Source organism: Gigantopelta aegis, chromosome 6 (assembly GCF_016097555.1).
Source record: "Gigantopelta aegis isolate Gae_Host chromosome 6, Gae_host_genome, whole genome shotgun sequence".
In the NCBI taxonomy this organism is placed as follows: domain Eukaryota; kingdom Metazoa; phylum Mollusca; class Gastropoda; order Neomphalida; family Peltospiridae; genus Gigantopelta; species Gigantopelta aegis.
The window spans coordinates 59163415-59184419 of NC_054704.1; the positions used below are offsets into that span (position 1 = coordinate 59163415).

At 32.8% G+C, this 21005-nt stretch overlaps 1 protein-coding gene across 1 annotated transcript in view; it reads left to right on the plus strand.

The window, feature by feature from the left end:
- LOC121375035 (protein FAM110B-like) overlaps positions 1-20443 on the plus strand; it is a 73731-nt gene extending 53288 nt beyond the window's left edge. Inside the window, exon 3 of the mRNA XM_041502247.1 lies at positions 18471-20443. Coding sequence (XP_041358181.1) covers positions 18471-19284 — 814 coding nt within the window. The 3' untranslated portion in view covers positions 19285-20443. The remainder of the gene's footprint in view (positions 1-18470) is intronic.
- The last annotated feature ends 562 nt before the right edge of the window (positions 20444-21005 follow it).

Genomic DNA, 21005 nt, shown 5'->3' on the forward strand with positions numbered 1-21005 from the left:
CAATTTAAAAAGATTCCAAACCCCATAACCACCTAGTTGCGGCAGTTATGATGTGGAGTTTTCAAGTACCTTCAAATTATTGATTACTGGTGTCCTTTACTTTTGACCGTATGACCCAAAAGGTGCATGCATACAGCAAATAGTTTCCAGTTTTACATACCTTACCATGGTAACCAATAGTTTGCATTGGTTACCATGGTAACAGTTTCGATCTGGGTACCATGGTAACATATAGTTTTGAACTGGTTACCATGGTAACAGAATTAATAAGCTTCATATATATTTACTACAGGCATAGTACAATTATGTCACTATACATTGTTGTTTTTTTCTCAGTCCTTGAAATTTTTTTTTTTTTAGAAATTTTCTGTTTTGCATTGGTTACCGTGGTAACAGAATTCACAATTTTCACCCATCTCTTGTAAATAGCTGGGAACTTATTATTACATCATTATACAGTGATTTGTATTCAAATAAATTCATTTAAAACATTTCATATGGGAAACGGTTCCTCTTTTTGCATTGGTTACCATGGTAACAGGATTAATTATGTTCATTTGAAAATGACAGGAAGTGAAAGGGCATATACCTTTTTTAAAATCTTGTGTCATTTGACAAAGATATATAAAGTAATAGAGATAGTATGCATATTTTTAGTGTCTAGGTAATGTTGGACACAATGTCCACAAGTTACAAAAATGCATTGATGGTAGTATGTGCATTTGACCCTATTATTCAAAAATAAAATTGGCTGTCTACTTAATTCTTATTCTAAATCGAGTAGTATGGTTAATAGATCACACCATAGACTTAAATTAAAAGCAAAATATTAATTTTTAATTAAAATTTTCATAATTATTAATGAAAATATGGTATATTGAAATTTGCAGGTGTTGCCATGGTAACATAAATAATATAACTGACTATAAAATGATAGCCTTACGTAGGTGGATATTCTTAGTATATATGTGTGTAATTTCATGCTGAAATGTCAACTGATTTTAATAATATTACCAGAAATGTATAATAGTTAATGTTGGAAATTATGTTCATAATTTACAAAAATGTGTTGATAGCCGAATGCGCATCTGACCCTATTTTTCAGAAAAAACGTGGTTGTGAACTTAATTTTTTCTTTACATCAAGCAGTATGGTTAATAAATCACAGCATAGACTTAAATTAAAAGAAAAATATTAGTTTTTAATTAAAGTTTTCATAATTATTAATGAAAATATGGTATATTGAAATTTGCAGCTGTTGCCATGGTAACATAAATAATATAACTGACTATAAAATGTTAGCGTTACGTAGGTGGATATTCTTAGTATATATGTGTGTAATTTCATGCTGAAATGTCAACTGATTTTAATAATATTACCAGAAATGTATAATAGTTAATGCTGGAAATTATGTTCATAATTTACAAAAATGCGATGATAGCCGAATGCGCATCTGACCCTATTTTTCAGACAAACCGCGGTTGTCGACTTAATTTTTTCTTTACATCAAGCAGTATGGTTAATAAATCACAGCATAGACTTAAATTTAAAAAAAAAAAAGTTTTTAATTAAAGTTTTCATAATTATTAATAAAAATATGGTATATTGAAATTTGCAGGTGTTGCCATGGTAACATAAATAATATAACTGACTATAAAATGTTAGCCTTACGTACGTGGATATTCTTAGTATATATGTGTGTAATTTCATGCTGAAATGTCAACTGATTTTAATAATATTACCTGAAATGTATAATAGTTAATGATGGAAATTATGTTCATAATTTACAAAAATGTGTTGATAGCCGAATGCGCATCTGACCCTATTTTTCAGAAAAAAACGCAGTTGTCAACTTAATTTTTTCTTTACATCAAGCAGTATGGTTAATAAATCACAGCATAGACTTAAATTAAAAGAAAAATATTAATTTTTAATTAAAGTTTTCATAATTATTAATGAAAATATGGTATATTGAAATTTGCAGCTGTTGCCATGGTAACATAAATAATATAACTGACTATAAAATGTTAGCGTTACGTAGATGGATATTCTTAGTATATATGTGTATAATTTCATGCTGAAATGTCAACTGATTTTAATAATATTACTAAAAATGTATAATAGTTAATGTTGGACATTATCTTCATAATTTACAAAAAAGCGTTGATGACAGTATGTGCATTGCACCCTATTATTCTGAAAAAAATGGCAGTCTGCTTAATTTTTTCTTTAAATCAATCACTATGCTTAATAAATCACAGCATACACTTAAATTTAAAAAAAAAAAAGTAGTGTTTTATTCATGTTTTCTTAATTAATGAAAAAATTGTATATTGAAATTTGCAGCTGTTGCCATGGTAACATAAATAAAATAACCATCTACAAAATGCTATCATTACGTAGGTGGATCATTATGGTATATATGGGTGTAATTTCATGTTAAAATGCCCATGGATTTTAATAAAATTACTACAAATGTAGAACAGGTGAAAATTCTTTAAATTTAGCAAAAAGAATGCGGCAGGATAAGGGTTAATATAAACAAAATATTATACATATGGTACATTACAACAGTATAATTAAGCAAGGATACATAAAGTAATTATGTAATATGTGGGGTTAACAGTGAAGTTAGAAGTAAAGAAAGAAAAAGAAAAAAAGGTTTAGAGGGAAAAACGAAAGAAAGGAAAGGAGGAAGGAAAGAATGAAAGTTAAGATAAGATTTTAATTTTGTATTGTAATAAATACCTCTAGAACAATATATTGCTATGTCTTGTTTCCAGGAATATTAACCACGGTGCCCAATATTCTTCATATTCTCTAAACTGACAAATTTGTTTTAAATATATATTTTTCAATTTGTATTCTATCTTTTATAATGTTTAAAAGAGCATATATGTTAGGTTTCTGTTTCTGCATTTTACTTCTGTATATATAATATTTAACATTAATAATGAGCCACAAAGGAAATACCATTATACTTTGTTGCTGTTTAAAATTCCAAACAATACTGTCTGTTTATTAAATTGTATATGTTCACCTTGGTCCTGGTATCACTTTTCAATTTCTTTCCTTATAACTAAGACTTATGAATAGTCATAGAATAAATGTTCCAATGTTTCTGGCTGTGTATGGCAAAACTCACAGCCATTCGATTCTATATATTTTATTTTATAAAGAAAGTATTTGTTGTTCTTATTCGATGTAAGATTCTATATTGAAACCATAGTAAAGTTGTGTCTTTTATAAAAAAAATGGTAAATTATAGATTACTTTTCACTCTTGCGAAGATAATATTTAATCTAAATTTGAATATTTCCTTTTGGAAGATGGCACCCTTTTGTAGTTTTAATGAACAACTCCAATTTAAAAAGATAAATGTGGCTAAAATTGATAACAAGTTATAATAGTAAAACTTGTGACGGCAAAAATTTGGACCATATAAAATATAATCTATATATATGACTGCATCGGTCTTAAAAAAAAGCAAAACAAAAGCACAGTTAATTCTTGTGTAGTTGGTGTGGCTTCAAGCATCCCGGTTTCTCAATACGAAAATTAAAATAAGGTCAATGCATTAGGTTGCATACTTGGTTTATCATCTCATGTAGGCAAGAAAAATAATATTTGTTTCTTACGTATACCCGTTGGTAAGAATATCATTCATTATTTTTGATAACACATACATGTACTTGTTAACACATATAAACATGTACATATGTTAATATTTTAAAGACATATAACTGACTGCTCCTAGGTGATGAGCAGGTCACTAATACAATACCATCCAATGCAAAAAAAAAAGACCAGTTGAATAGATCACTCCGTGACATACAAGTTAACCTGAAATTGACTTGTCTGTGATGCACAAGTTAATTGTTGGTAAAGGGTTGTAAATAGGTTTTTGTTGGAAAAGGCATTTCAATTTATTTTTAAACATTTCATGATATGTAAGAAATAGAATACAACATTTGTGTCCGTTAAATACCATTTATCTTACAACTCGTTTAAAAACATATCCCACTCGTTTTCGCTCATTAGATACGTTTTACGATAAATGGTATCTAGCGTCCACTCATATAGTATTCTCTATTTCAACAATAGCTATTTGGTGTCTAACATATGGCTATGTTAACACTTGGGGTAGGGGGAGAGACAGGCAAACTGACAGAAGAGATATGTGGAGAGAGAAAACTCACTGTCCCACTGTTACCACACAGGCTACTCTTTCTGAAAAGAAGCAAGGATTATTTTATATGCAAAGAATATTTTTTACAGACAGGACAGTATACATTTCATAGCCTTTTATGTACCAGTTGTGGGGGGCACCTCAAGTGAGTGTTCTACTACTGAGCCACATCCTACCTCACCTTACAGGTACTGACTCGTTACGATAAAAACATTTCAGCCAGGATGGAAACATGTTGTCTTGTCACATAGCAGAACTGGAGATAAATGCTTCTTACTGATAAAAATGACAGTTTGCTAAAATCATTAAAGGAGCAGTAAAATAAAGCTGTTGGACTGCTACACTTTTAGCAGTATATATTATCAAGCCTTGAAGTAAGTGGCTGGTCAGACATTGTCCAGTACAAATTTGTCATTTGTTAAGCTTTGACAGTCACAAACTTAATAATAGCGGTCATTTTGTCTGACTACAAAATGAAGTATTTTTGTGTTGACAAAGTTCAATGCAGTACGTTTTAAAACACATATTTAAAAAAAAAAAAAAAAAAATCTGATAACATCGCGATCGTGCAGCATGCACATGCTTATTTATATAAACTGAACTGCTAAACTGCCTTAATTTTTGCCTAGAAATAGTTGCCCATATCTATTAATAGACCCGAGCATGCCCGATGAGCCGATCATGTTCCGAATGGGTCAAACAATGAATGCATCTTTTAACATGATCATGTACTCTTCTGAACTGAATTGTGTTTATTTAAAGGAATGCTTAAGCAAGGCTTTTGGACTGGTATGCATATTCAGCGATATATAATGCACATTATTGCTTAATATCAACAAATATTTAATTTATAAAACAGTTAAATGTGACGGCTGTTATATATAACGGGCGCAGCCATTTTGTACCATCCCAGTGAATACACCATCTGTCACGTCAGGAATGAGTCTTAGAACTACATGTAGAGAAACAAATGTACCTGGTTTTTGCAGGATGATAAAATAGTCATGCATTGCAATGTTCTCTAATAATATATATCCCAGCAAGCCAGCAATAAGTATATATTATATTTCAATACAAAATAAAACCATCATTGTCAAAGTGGCTACACAACAAGTCAAAATAATTGTACCATGTTTTGTCTATGCATGAACATACGTACTGAAATGATACATGGAGTGTTTTCTTAGTTATTGGACTAGCTATTCTGTTAGTTGCCTCTACCTATAATTCCTGATTGGCAGGTGTATATTTGATATGTAATCAGACAAGCCAATTAATTACCATTGTCTAGACACAAAAATACATACTGGTATTGTGTAATAACCTGTCGCCCCTAAAATGGTAATGGACATGGTTTGTTCCTGTAAATAGTTCTGTAAAACTATCGATTAAGTAGACTTTCCCCATCTAAAATCACAGAAGAGACCAATTACTTAGTCCCAAGGAAAAGAAAATGATCACTTGGGTATCGTAAATTTGTCACATCGTCAGACTATTTAAAAAAATTTCACACATCCACGGACGGACCTCGACAGACCTGGGGAATGCATTTTTTTCATACTATGGAATTTACAAGTTATTTATTTCTGAGCCGCTTGTTTTTTAAATTACACACAAAAATAGTATATTTTTATTATTTCCAAAAAACTTTTATTTTTATTTTTATGTCAAACCAAACTTAAATTATTTACAAAAACAACATGGGACGGACTATATGTAATATTCCGATCAGAACAGTCCCCTTCACCCATGCTATATTATGTTTGTTTTGGGGGTTTTCTGTGTATTTCTGAGGATGCATGGCCCGACCCCTCCCCTAAAAACACCACTAGCCAGTTACACAATTTCCTGCACATGCGCCTGTTTGACTAAATATTTCGTTTGCTGTAAATTGATTAGGCCTATATACATTGCATTATATAGTGTAAACATCTAAATATATAGTTTAACCTAAAAACATCTACCTATAGTAACAGTACTTGTTTTGTTTACATCAAAATATCTGTGTGAACATACTTATGTTAGTCTTGCATGACAAATCTGCCCCCAAATAAACAATAGCCTACAAAACAAGCCCACACACCAGTACACACCCACTACCAAAAACATAACCCAGACTAATGCGCACAGTTGAAAAAAAAGAAGTTTTATCTATATACATATACCAGTGGCTATGAAGGTGGCAAGGTGGGGGTATGTACAAACACACACACACACACACACAGCCAAAAAGTGTAGGGAGGGGGCCACACTTATATTTACACTATTATAAAGCAAACTATCTGAAAAGTGGGGGGGGGGGGGGGGCACTTGCCCCCCTGCTTCCTACGCCAGTGAATATACACATAATAATTGCAGGTAAATAGTCGATCTAACTATTAAATTACACATGAAATTGTGTCCGCTACACTATGTCCGTCTGACAATGACACTGGACTCGCTGTACCAATTTGTTTGCGAGTTAGACAGTAGAAACCTTATCGTTAGGCAAGGAAGTGAATTTCTGTATTGTTAAGTTTCATTATTAACTACTGCATAGGTCGTAGTTAATAATGCAGCTAGCAGTACAAAAAATTGCAGCTAATCATTTAGTCAAATTAATGTACTTCCATTTGTACACAGTAATATATACACAAACACATGCATATTACTTGCAAATATCACAACTTTATTAATGTGCCGTCGAGCACAAAACATATACATTTTCTTTTCTGTAAAAGAAGGAGATTGCACACAATCTGACAAACAATAATAGTAATAGAAAACTTTATTAACGTCAAAAAATAAAAGAACAAGTCGACAACTACTCCACAATTAAGTAGTAACAAAGGGCCTTTGTTGCAAGCGACTGGAGCGTAACGCGCCAGAAATAATTCAGTGGCTAATTGGGACCGCTTAGCACGATGAAACTAAAGGGCAGATAAGTATGTTTCTAATAGAGGCTATAGGCCTTTGGATTATTTAACAGAGAAAAATACTATAACCCCATTTCATGAAATATATTTAGTTACATAATTTATTATATTATAATGTCATTTATATTGTTTTACAAGTCAGGTTGATCAAAGAGAAGCGTCTTGTAAATTGCTGCTTTTATTTACACTGTGCATACACTGTTGGTCGGAGCTGACGTCACTTTGCCCCAAGCTAGAGTACCGGATGCCTTGAAAACAAAAGAAAATGGCTGCCCCCCAGTTAGCAGCGTTTTTTTATTAATTCTAAAGTTACGTATTTTTCATTTGTTAAAGTGTCAGTATGTGTTGGTGGTCCGGGTATGCATCTTTTCAACACATAAGGCTCATGTTTTGAGTTTACTCTCCCTGTAATGCAAGTTATACCTCTGAAACTGAACGGACTTACATTGGCACATTAAACCGGTAGTTTGATATGCGCATGCTCCAGGTTAACTTTCATTCTATATTTATCAACAGTACCTTAGCTCGTGTTACAGTTCTGACTAATGTCAATTAAGCCATTGAAATTAATAGAAACATATATTAATTGTTTTGAAATAACTAAAGTACACATTATTCAATGCATTTATTAGGAGCTTTGTATTTATAAAGTTAGTTTGTTTTGTTTAATGACACCACTAGAGCACATTAATTAATTAATGGCTATTGGATGTCAAACATTTGGTAATTCTGACATGTAGTCATCAGAGGAAACACACTACATGCAGCATGGGATATTTTACAGGAAAGCACATACCACGGCCTTTGAACAATTGTGGTGCATTGATTGGAACGAGAAAAAATCCATCAGTTGAATGGATCCATAGAGGTGGTTTTGTTATTATTAAGTTACAGTGCTGTCCGGTGTATCGGCGCACCTAAGCTTTCAAGGACCATTTTCTATGTGAACATTGTGAAATATTTAATAAAATGAGTTTCTCACCAATGAAGAAGTGCATAATCTAAAATACACTACAAAATGTTTTATGTCTGTAGTAAATAAACATTTTAAAATGGTGCATAAATATAGGCAACCCCTTGTATCCAAAACGATTTGCATGTCCGGTGATTCGGCGCAGTAGATGTGGATCGTAGACCCCGCTATTTATAAACCGCCCATGACCTCACTTTTAGCCCATAAACGCTACACTATAATTATCCCAGAATTATTTTAGTACTTTTTTGTTTTGTCTTGTTAAAAATATTACTATGAAAATGAACGATCACATATGACCCATCTCATGATCAGTTTCGGAATCGTTTTCTTGAGTGGCACAGTACTACAGATGCAGACATGTTCATTGTCATGCATGGTTAAGATGCCTACATGGATTTTATTTTTCTCTGGTAGATTATGCACACACGTGGATCTTATTTCGCTTTTATTTTTTATAACAATGTGACAATTGTGAACTGGGATGACTGTCAATTAAGGTGTAAAATATTCGTTTTCTTTGCATTTGTCTGTGTTTTCTTTTTCGGTTTAAATAAAAAATAACCGAACAAAAATAATTACATTTATACTCTTTACTATATTTAAAATGCGGGAAAGGTGTTTTTAGACTGGTTTTAACATTCTTAATATCAATAAGGCTGACCTACTTCGCGTTTATAAACACGAAAACAGGTGAATGATTTATTTTGAAATTATTATATAATTATTGATAATTAAAAAAAAAAAAAAAATTGCACCCTTAACAATAAATATGTTAATACTTGATTAACCATTGAAAAAGGAATTGAACTTTAATTCGTTAAAAACTCCGACAACACGACAACTTCCTCAGCATACTTAAGCAAAATACCAAGTGTGCCGAATCACCGGACGCGCCGATACACCGGACATGGTGTATTTCAGTTTCCACCGTGATTGGAAATTGTTGACATCTCTTGCACGTGTGGTGGGGGGATATTTGCCAAATAGTTTTTTTTTAAATCATAGTGATATTTGTATAGTTTTATCTTGAATCATGAACGCGAAACGATAAACATAAAAACATTTTTAAAAAAAATTAATCACATACGATCAGTGAAAAAACCCACAAATTGTATATATTTTACATAGTAGAATAAATAATATAAAAAAGGAATAAAAGTTATGAATTTTAATTCCCATATATGTATAAAAAGTACGAGTATTCAGTACTGTATCTTGAAAATTAATAAAAGATGGTACCGTTGAAGCGTTTGACAGCCTGAGCTAGCACATGTTTAGACAAAGAGAATAATAACGTCATCACTGATTGGATGAAATTTGACCTCTACTGGCTCTTGAGATAACAGTACATGTAGCTGTTCTGCTCACTCCCACTTGTTAAAAAAAAAAGGTGGAAACCTTTTGTTAATTTTAAAATCCTTTATAATTATTGGATACACTACATTGAACAGTCAACAATAAATACATTTATTGATTATTTCATTATATTTTATGCTATTTTAAGCAGTTTGTATTGCACAAAAGCCTCTTGCTTCGGACTAGGACACTCGACCCGACAGAGCTCCGTACACAGGTGTTGACAGGTGTTGATTGTAACCAGTTGTAAATTCTGGGTCCTTTGTTTTAATTGGAGTGTAATACCTTGATGGCTCTCTAAACCAAGAATGGTGCTATCGTTAATGTCTGTGTAATCTCTTGACCGACTCAGCGACTTTTACAAATGTCTAGCCTAGTGGCAGTCGATTGACACTACTGTAGGTCCGACTTCAGTGACTGGCGATATACTTAAGCAGACTTTAAAATCACAAACGTCTGAAACACCAGCCATATTGACCACTATTTATTTATTATTTTAAATCATGCAAGAGATACCGATGTCTGGGCTGGCCGGTCCACTTGACCGATAGGAATTTGTTCCAATAATAGAAATGGACAGGTGCTTCGGACCGACAAGAATGACAAAAGTGGGACCGGCAAACGCGCGTTTTAAAAAAATAATTTCGGTCTCGGAGATCGAGAATCGGTCCCAGACCGGGGAAAAAAGGGCTTTTCCCCACCCCTGGTGTGTCGCATACTATTACTATAGGTCACTGTGACTTACTTTTTACAGTCTACTGCACATAACAGTAAATCCTTGTCTGGTCCATATCGTGCATACAGGACCATCAAACCTCACATGTCAGAATAACTTGGGATGGTGTGTGTCGTGTACTATTACTAGGTCACTGTGACCTACTTTTCACAGTATACTACACATAACAGTAAATCCTTGTCCAGATCATATCTTGCATACAGATGTATACAGGACCATCAAACCACATGTAGGAACAACTTGGGATGGTGGTTGGTCCAAAACAAACTGTTCATCCATCCCATTGCAAAAATTTCACATAATTAGAATTGAATTATACCCGTAATATACTGGTATTCATTAATATAGATATGGTTTTCCATCAAACTCCTGATGGGCGTATCATGTACCTCACCACGGTACTCTTGTTAACAGATTCAAGAAAGACCGTGTATTTATTAGACTTATTGTATACAAACAGTTACTACCGGCATGCATCTTTCCAATACAATGTGTTTATTGTTTGTGGTTCTGCTCCTTTAAGTATCAATATAGCAAACATGCAGGCCTGTACTCAAGAGGAAGTGATGGGAGTGTATGAAGTCTATGGACCCACCATGAGAAAAGAAAAATTCTTAAAACAATTTAACATGCTATTGAAGGTCTACTTTAAAAATATAAATATATATTTTTTAAAGTAATTTTTAATAAAGCATCTGGCTAAGGCCTGGTGCAAATAAAGTGTGACATTTGAAAAAAAATGCAACTTTAACAAATAGTCTGATTTTCAGCAATTTCAACAGAGGAGTAGTATATATTTTGATGACAAAAATAAATTTTGTGGCTAAGATGTGTAGAACTAGGAACATTTATATCTATTTTGAATACAATGGACACCTTTTCATAATTTCATTGTAATATTCTGACCAGTTAATAATACAAGTTGTATTTATTATCTTCAAGGTTTTTTAGTGTTGATATGTTGGCATGGACCTAATGGAATTTTATAAACATCTATACATCTATAAATGGTTGCTGATATAAAAAAATATTGACATTTTACATAGAAAATTATATGTATTTTCAGAAATTGGAATTGTGGAATTTAAAAAAAAATAACAAGGCACATATTTAGATTAGTAAAAATATCTTAACTATAATTCTGGACATGCTTACTTAACTTCCTTAAAATTTGAAGAAGATATCTCTTATAAGTGCATGGATATAAGCTCTTGAATATTTCACTCTGAATAGGATTTCACTGTTAATTTGAACAAATTAACATTTAATAGTTGACATTTTATTACTGTTATCATAAAAAAATATAATACATTCATATGATAATCATTTAAAACAATCTTAGCTTCCTAAAAACATAAATGTGATCATAGAAGTGTTATTTCAAAGAACTGACATTTTGAACACCTCCCAAAATGTCGAATGAAAGACAATTAAACTTTCACAGAACTAAATACCCGGACAACATGAAAATAGCTCAAAATTACTCAATTATGTACTTAAGAGTCCATTTAATCTATGATTAGCCATACATTGCCACTTAAATGCCCACATCCTTAGCGTTACCCTGGACTAATAATAAACAACAAACTGTAGCTTCAAAAGAACTGTTCACAATCCATGTTTTGTAGCATATACACATATTATTCACTAAATGTTTGGTACCTCATTTGAATGAATTTTAGAATTATCACTACATTTGTTATGAAATTACTCATATTAGGCACAAATAACTGATTTATCTTAATTTCTATTCATGCAGAAACAAATTAAATGGGAAAAAAGGGTTTTTTGGAAACAATTAATTACCCAATTTTAAAAAATGTACCGCAGAAATCTTATATCTTATTGATTTTTGCAATTACAAATTTTGCGCTAATTACTCTATGTAAGCATATATCATATGTGTGTTATTTTAATTTGCACATAATTGTAATTTTTATAAAATATGCTTGTCACGCAAAAAGTTGCTGTTTTTCACAGGTTTCGTCAACTTTGTTGCTAGGTATCTTTACTTCTGTTAGTGTGATTTGCCTGAAATTTGAAACATATATCAGTTGGATACATACAAATTAATTGACAACAAAGAACCATCAATATCACATTAATGCACAGCATTGAATTGATCTGGAAGTGTAATGCTTGAAATGCTCATTTAAATATTTTTAATATTTATAAATTTTTCAAGCAGCCTTCAAAGTATGGTTTCCATTTTATGTACATTCCACATACAATTAAATCAAAGAGACCTTTGCCGATTTTTAAAACTCAGATATGTGCATGTACGTTCCAGATATCATCCAACATCAGTTCTACAGGGTTGGGTCAGCATAACATCAGCACAATTTGCTGCTAAGGGATATAGGTTTTATAGTCGTCATTGATTTCTCAAAGCTAACAAAATCAGGCATCGTTTAGCAGCCTGTGTCCTGCCTCATGTAGTATTGATTAGATAACAGAAATGGAATGATGGCAATTAAATGGTCTGTTAGATAGAACATAATGATTGACAATGATGGAACAAGACCCAAGAGCTTAAACTGTTACATAAACACAGCATATTTGACTAAATAATGGACCAAACAGGAACAAAGTTACTGATTTAAAGACCGAAAAGGACTGAAATGGATCGAACGGCACCGAAATAGACCGACGAAACACCAAAAGGGACAGAAAAGGACCGAAACGGATTAAAGAAACACCGAAATGGACCAAAATCTTTATCCAGAAGTTGTAATGTCCCCTTCTTCGAGTCTTTTAATATTGTTTATTAAACAAAAATAATATATATATACATGTATGTTGGTGTTTCCACCAGACTGGTCAGAAGGGCAGGGTGCTGGAATATAGGGGCAGGGTGCTGGAATATAAGGACAGGGTGGTGATCTTAAGAGGCAAGGTGCTGATCAATAATGGCAAGGTTCCAATTTAGAATTCTCAAACACAAATTTTAATAAAAAGTATTTTGTCATTTATATTTCATGTAAATTATCAAAGTATAACGATGCTTAATTACAAGAACAAGTGTGCAGGGAATGAGTCGGATAGTCTTAAAGCTGAGTCAGTGTCGGGCAGAAAAAAAGTGTTTTAATGGCAGCATGTCAGTCAGTCGAGGCAGTGGTCCGGAACTAAAGGGGCAGCAGGGTGGTCATGTTTGTGGCGGGGTGTAGTGCCCTTCCATTCCGTATTAGGAGAATGACTAATATATATATATATATATATATATATATATATATATATATATATATATATATTAGATATATTATATATTATTATTATTATATATACATGTATATTCTATATATTATATATTATTATTTCATATATATTATATACTGTAAACCGTGAAAAAAATGCGTGCGTATAAATTTCGCAAATTTGTCGCGAAATTAATACGCACGCACTATTTTCCAGTTTGAAGTGTGCTTAAAGTGATGTCTCGATTTTCTAGTAAACCATAAAGGAAAACACAAACAAAATAGTCATAATTCAATTTATTGAAAGTTGTATTAGAATATTCATTTTACAAAAGGTAACACAAATAAGTTAATAACTGCTAACTAACACTGATCAGAAACAAAAATGTAGCCTTCAATTTTAGGATCACCGTTCGTTTTCTGCAGATAGCGATACATGTTGCAACAACAAATTTCCAAGCGCATTTGATAAACATTTTGTATTTATTTTATGTACATCTGTACTCTCGTTTCAGAAATGAAACTCAAAATCATGCAAAAATAACATGTTTATTGAACAAGCTAACATACACTTCGACTAATTTGTTTTGTTTTGAAATATTTTATTGAGAATAAAATTCACAAAAAGATTCACTCAATCGATGGCGACTAATCGTTTATTGTTTTATCTACCAAAGGGTGTTAACAGTTAACAACTGAAGCTGTGAGTTGTGATTCTAATATAACAGAGGTGGGTAGGGCCTAATACCCTCTATAGACTCTGTACCAGGCACAATTGCTTGATGTAGGATAACAGAATATTGATTTACAGACAGTAACTTTATAACAATTACAGTGAGCTGTCTTTATCCATTTTCTTTTTGAGCTGTTAACGGTCGTTCGTGAAATTTACACGTCGCGAACATGCGCTAAGGTATACATTCGCAAAAAAAACACGTCACAATATTAATACGGTTTACAGTATATATTGGTCACGAGTGTTTTTTAATATGGAAAATATCAACACACACGTTAATCAGTATTTGTCGAGGCTCTTCCTCGACAAATACCAATTAACTAGACGAGATTGATATTTTACATATTAAAAACACGAGTAGTGAATTCTATTTATCCTATAACACTTCTAAAATAACATTTTTTTATTTTTTTTTAGTAAATCACAGTACTAAAGTAGCCACCATCAATAATATGACTTCATCACAATTAGCACAGATTAGTTTGATGTCATGCATTTTAAACAAATCTTTGAAAACGTTATGCTCAGGTACACAGGTCTTGTTGGCTTGTAAGCAAATGACCCATCCACAGCAACACATTACCTAGAGACCTTGCAAATTTGCATACCAGGTTAATAAAATAAATTATCACATGGGTTTATGACATGGATATCATGGGTCAGTTATAGAATATATATATATATATATATATATATATATATATATGTGTGTGTGTGTGTGTGTGTGTGTGTGTGTGTGTGTTTAGAGAGAGAGAGAGAGAGAGAGAGAGAGAGAGAGAGAGAGAGAGAGAGAGGTGTGTGTGTGTGCGTCTAGAAAGTGATCCATTTTTAAAATATATTTTAATGTAATGTACTGCAATGAAATGTTATTGGAAAATGGTGTCTGACGTGAAGAAATATGACGTATCTGTTCTGAAGTAATAAATGGATGGGTGGATGGTTGGTTGGATGAATGGATGGATATGTGTGTGGCTGGATAGAAAGGGAAAAAAAAGGTTTTATGTAACGACATACCAAGCACATTATGTTTATTGATATATTGGCTGAGGACGAAATGACTAATCCTACCAAAAGGAGCAAGGGATTTTTAAATGCCCTTTCCCTCTGACAAAACATCAGTCTTTGGGTCATTGGTTGGGGTGGGAAAATTACCAATGGCAGACATTCAGAGATGAGGTTCCATCCAGCCGCCCATTCTTCCATCCATCTAACCACACATCCTTCAACACATACATATATCCATATATACACATACCAAAATTGTTTTGGGGGTATATAATTCAGTCCAGCGATTGCCTGTGTGTGTGTGAGTAGGTGTATGTGACTTGTTAGTGTATGTGTCGATCTGCCTCTCTCCCACTCTATCTTCTGTCTGACTCCCTTTCTTTCAATCAATCATTCTGTATTTCAGTCTCTCTCTCTGTCTTTAGTTCCCCATATCACAAATTTTATGACAATGAATGTTCCATAATAGTGTAGACGCGATATCGTATTGCCTGTTCATAAAGGGTTTAATCTTCCTTTAAAACTTGTATGTGGTATTTTTTGTGTTTTAATGGCTGCATTGATCTTGTTTTTATCACCGATGCTAGTTGTTACATAGTATAAGTTATAATCGGCATTACAGAACAGAATCTAATAGTTTTCAACTGTCGGGTACACCTAGCGAGATAAATATTATTTTGTTTTGTTTTTAAATCACCATCAAAGTGTTGTGGGATACAAACACAAAGAGATCAGAAAACATCAAGTTCGTTTGATATAATAGTGCTTAAATATGATGGTTATGCCAGTGGGCATGTGGTGTATCCAGAATTTATATCACAGATAACCATGACAAAAAGGGATTCCTGACATAATTTGGCATTTTTAGTGATGTATTTTGTCTCGAAGATATTTTAGCAATATCACATATTCCTGTCTATGTGTTGACTGTATGCGTTTGTCTGCGTGAATCTTTGTATTAATGCCTTGCTTTTTCCCCCCCGTCTGTCAAATACACAAAATACACGTTTTACATACATGGAAATGGAAAATCTTGGGCTTCAACACATGTCCTACTAATACCAATTGGGACATCTTGGGCAGCTAGGACATTTTGGGCTTCAACACATGTCCTACCAATACATAAATTCATGTCTATTATGTGCATTTATTGTGTGCGTGCGTGTCACTTACAGTTGTCAAAACATCTGAAATATGCAATCTAAGATATACAAGAAAGAAAGAAGTGTTTTATTTAACAACGCACTCAACACATTTTATTTACGGTTATATGGCGTCGGTCACACGGTCAAGGACCACACAGATTTTGAGAGGAAACCCGCTGTCGCCACATAGGCTACTCTTTTTACGACAGGCAGCAAGGGATCTTTTATTTGCGCTTCCCACAGGCAGAATAGCACAAACCATGGCCTTTGTTGAACCAGTTATGGATCACTGGTCGGTGCAAGTGGTTTACACCTACCCATTGAGCCTTGCGGAGCACTCACTCAGGGTTTGGAGTCGGTATCTGGATTAAAAATCCCATGCCTCGACTGGGATCTGAAACAAGTACCCACCAGCCTGTAGACCGATGGCCTGCCACGACGCCACCGAGGCCGGTCAAAGATATACAATGTTAATTGTTTGCATAATATTAATGTACTACAATACAGTAATTGCATAGTATGGAATTACACTTCTGGGTAAAAGTTAAGCTGTACTATCAACTCTGTTATGATTTTTAAAGTCTCATTTCAATGTTATTTTGGCCCATTTCGGTTATTTATGGTCCATATTGGTCCATTTCGTTCAGTTTCAGTCCGTTTAGGTCCCTTTCGGTGTTTCGTTGGTCCATTTTGGTCCCTTTCAGTCCCTTTTGGTGTTTCGTCTGTATTTTTTTTGGTTTTTCGTCGGACCCATTTATTTACATGATTCTTCAAATTCTGATAGACTAACGGCTGGTATCTAAACATATATTGTCATAGCTAGTTCAAATTAAATCATTATATTGTAGTAAATGCACATACCAGAGCTTACAAAACCTTTTTGACCTCTGGTAAGACTGAAATAATTGAGGACCAGTTCAGACTATAAGAACAGGGAGTTGATTGTTCTTAATGTTATATTATGGTAAGATAAGCTGTTGTAGAATCATTCAAGGTCTAATAAGATCATTTAAATTAAACCATTAATCTCTGATAACAGCTAAATGGCAGTTATCCTGATACTTGTCCATTAAAGTAATTTAATATTTAGTAACATGTTTTCTGTAATAAGCTCGTAATTAGCCTGTCTTCAGTCCGTCATTGTTCTGAAGTGATTCTTCTTAACATTTAATAGTATTTTCTGTAATACGGTCTTCTTTATTAGTTTGTGTCGTTAATCTGATGTAATTGTTTAACATTTAGTAACATTTTCTAGTAAGGTCTTCATATAATTACCCTGTGTCTTCAATCAGAGAACATTCTTGGTTTCCTATTAATAGTTTCTGAATCCCTTTGATGAACACTGAAATAATGAGAACAGTTATGTTTATTTTACATGTATTGTTGATGTTTTGGGGTTTTTTATTTTATTTATCACCCAAAGAGACTCAAATATCAGAGGTACTTTGTTTTTCCAATACATTATTAGAATTGTCTGACCCATGTGAAATAATGTAAACCCTCAATAAAGGAATGGGTTGACAACATTAATTCATTTTGGAGAGATAATCCATAATTCCATGTAGCTTATTAGGTATTCTTAAGTAAGTACATGCAATATAAAAGTGGTTCTTTAGATTCATTAAGTCAAGCTAGAAACACTGATGCATATCATTCTATATTTATATCCTATTTTCAGCGTATCATGGACAATCAATACATGTAACTCCGTAAAAGCCAAACATGCCATCAGTATTTATACTGCACTGTGCAACACATACATTTTATTTTCCCTGCTAGTCATTGTATTGAATACAAGTCAAATATGTATCTTTGCTATAATATAATCAATTAAGAAAAACATAATACCACAGGCAAGACAGTATTTTATGATGGCTTGTATCTTCTATAAAGGACTTTCATCTAAATTGAAACATATTTTGACAGTTTGATTATATTTCTATAAAACCTTATGAAGAGATTTTATTCAAAACATATCTGAATTATCTGGATTGTTTTAGTCATTATTCTTAAAAATATGTTCTTACCTGGAGTTTATTGAGAGTATGATTGCACTATACTTTGGTTGTTATATATTTCAGTGTTCAGACAATAACATACAGTAAAACAGAAATTATTAATCTGTAATAAAATCTAAAATCTCGTATGCCTAGTAAAAATATCTTCTGTTAGCTTACCGATGTAACTTTTATATTGATTTTCTTAATTACTGTTTCAGGTTGCAGTCAATTATTACCAAGCAGCCACTTCGATCTAAATCAGAGTATGACCTTTCTCAGATTCAACAAGGTTTGCTAGATGGTGGAGAGAAAGAATATGTAGAGGCTACTAGAAGGATCTCTCAAAATACTAGTTCATCTAGCAGAGTCGGCATATCAAAAAGCAAAATGTCTGAAAATAATAGTGAAAAAGCTTCATTTCCATCTAATGAAAAAAGTTCACACATTGAAGCGGATAGTGAAAAGCCTTTAACTACAAACACATACAAATTACATCATGATGTCCCTCTGCCCAGCTGGTCAAGCCAGACTCATACTGAAATGATTCAAACTCGGATTCACTCAATGCAAAACAATTCATCTAATGATCTGAGTGCTCGTTTTTCCAGAGATGAATTTTTCATGCAAAACACTGGAGTTTTGGTGCACAGATCTCATTCAGCTATAAACTGTCGCCATGCAAGAAATGGTTCGGACTCATCAGATTACATCCCACATTACTCACGGGCAAGTGCCGACTTGGAAATATTTTTTAGTCAGATGGGATTAGAAAAAAATGTTCTGGATCCAATGTTAAGGCAGCAAGAAGCTCATAAGAAACATGGTTTATTTGAAAGTGTAAGCTCTCTAGACTCTCCAGACACCAGAAGTATTTGTAGTGATTATGTCAAAAGTGATGCTGGACTTTCTGATCTACAAGCAGATGCCGACAAATCAGTTATCCCTACATCAGCTGTGGAAAGAAATGCAAGGATTATTAAATGGTTATGTAGTGTCAAGAAAGCCAAGACTCTTTCTAAAAGCCAAACATGATGTTGATGTTTCATGATCAGTACCAAAGCAATCAAATTTGTTTAAAAGTAGAGCAACTGATGGAGTGTTTTTATGTGGAATCCGTGAAAAATGCATTTACCATTTACAAGTACTTGGTAACTGTATTTTCTTCTTCTTCTGATTTGTTGTGTGTAAATGCGTAATAAATATTATTAACTGACAAAAACTATTTGGAAGATTGGCTTCTGATATTTCAATCTTAGTGCTAAAATGTAATTACCGATAACATTACAGATACAACATTACTGAATATAGCCTTAGTTTTGGGCAGTTGTTTTATTATTGGAATAATTAAAGGCAAGAAATTTCATCTAAGTAGAGCAGTTCCACAAAGCTAACAAAATAAATTCAATTTAATGCAAAACAATGAAAGGCGAGTATATAAATGCTTGTTATGTAACATTTTTAGGTAAGTATAAGGTACCGTTAAGAGTGAGCAACAGCTCACCTGTTTGTACTTTCAATAGGAATGTAAAATTGACATTTATGTCTAGGTACTGAAGCTTCGTGCTTTTTGTTTTTAATTGTACATGCAAATTATCTACAATGTAATGTATGGTTCATTTAAACAGTAACATAGTTTTCCCATTAAATGCAGTGTCCATTCTGGATATGAACTGGAAATATGACAGAGAAGAATAAAGAAGAATATATAAATAAAAGAGATGGAGAATGTTATTATAGATTTCCATATAAGCTATTTGCTAATTGAATTGTTATATGATAAAACATGTTCAGGGAAGATTAAATATTAAATTGCATAGTAAATTAAGTTAATACTCTTGTTTTTATTTACAAGCTCTGTAGTACATGTTATACATGTTATGTGTGTGAATTTATTTGAGTACAGTATTTATATTAATTTCCTGTACATTTTAGGAAAACATGTCTTAATATTTTATGTCAGATTTTATAAATTAGTTATGAATTGTAAAATGTGTATCATATACATGTATTCACAGTGCTTTCATATTTTAAGCAATATTACTACATTGTACAATGGATTTTATGTATCTGGGCCTCGTTCCACGAAACAATCTTAGCACTACTATCGCCGTAAATACCTACCATCGCAACCGTAATTTGTTCTGCGATCGCTAGCTCATTCCACGACATGGCGTAGTTTACTATCGTCGTAAATTATGTTCAAAATTTACAATTGGTACAAGGCAGTTGTAAGCCACTAACGTAGATGTCAAATGGCAGTTAGATGATGATTTGATAATTATCTAAGGAGGATGCTAACTTTTTTAGTATTAATTAATCTAATATATATACCAAATATCTTAAATGCATTCGGCAATTATCACTTAGCAAATAAACTGACAAAGTTACTTCATGGATGTCCGATACCAATGAAGACATCCCAGATGTTCTGAAAAGTCTGTAACCAATTTATTATTTAACAAATTTGCACTTCATCGCAAAGATTATATTTTAATTGTTAAAGGGGTACTTATAACTACCGTAAGGTTGCTTTGTGGAACAACTGTAAAGTTTACTTGTGCCAGCCGTAAACCTCACCGTAAGTTGCTACAATTAACCTTAGCTACAATTCCCTGGGCTCCGTTCCAAGAAAGAATTGTAGCTAAGGTTAATTGTAGTGACTTAAGGGGAGTTTTACAACTGGCACCTTACACTTTATAGCCGTTCCACAAAGCAACCGTACGGTAGTCGAAAGTGCCCGTTTAATGATCAAT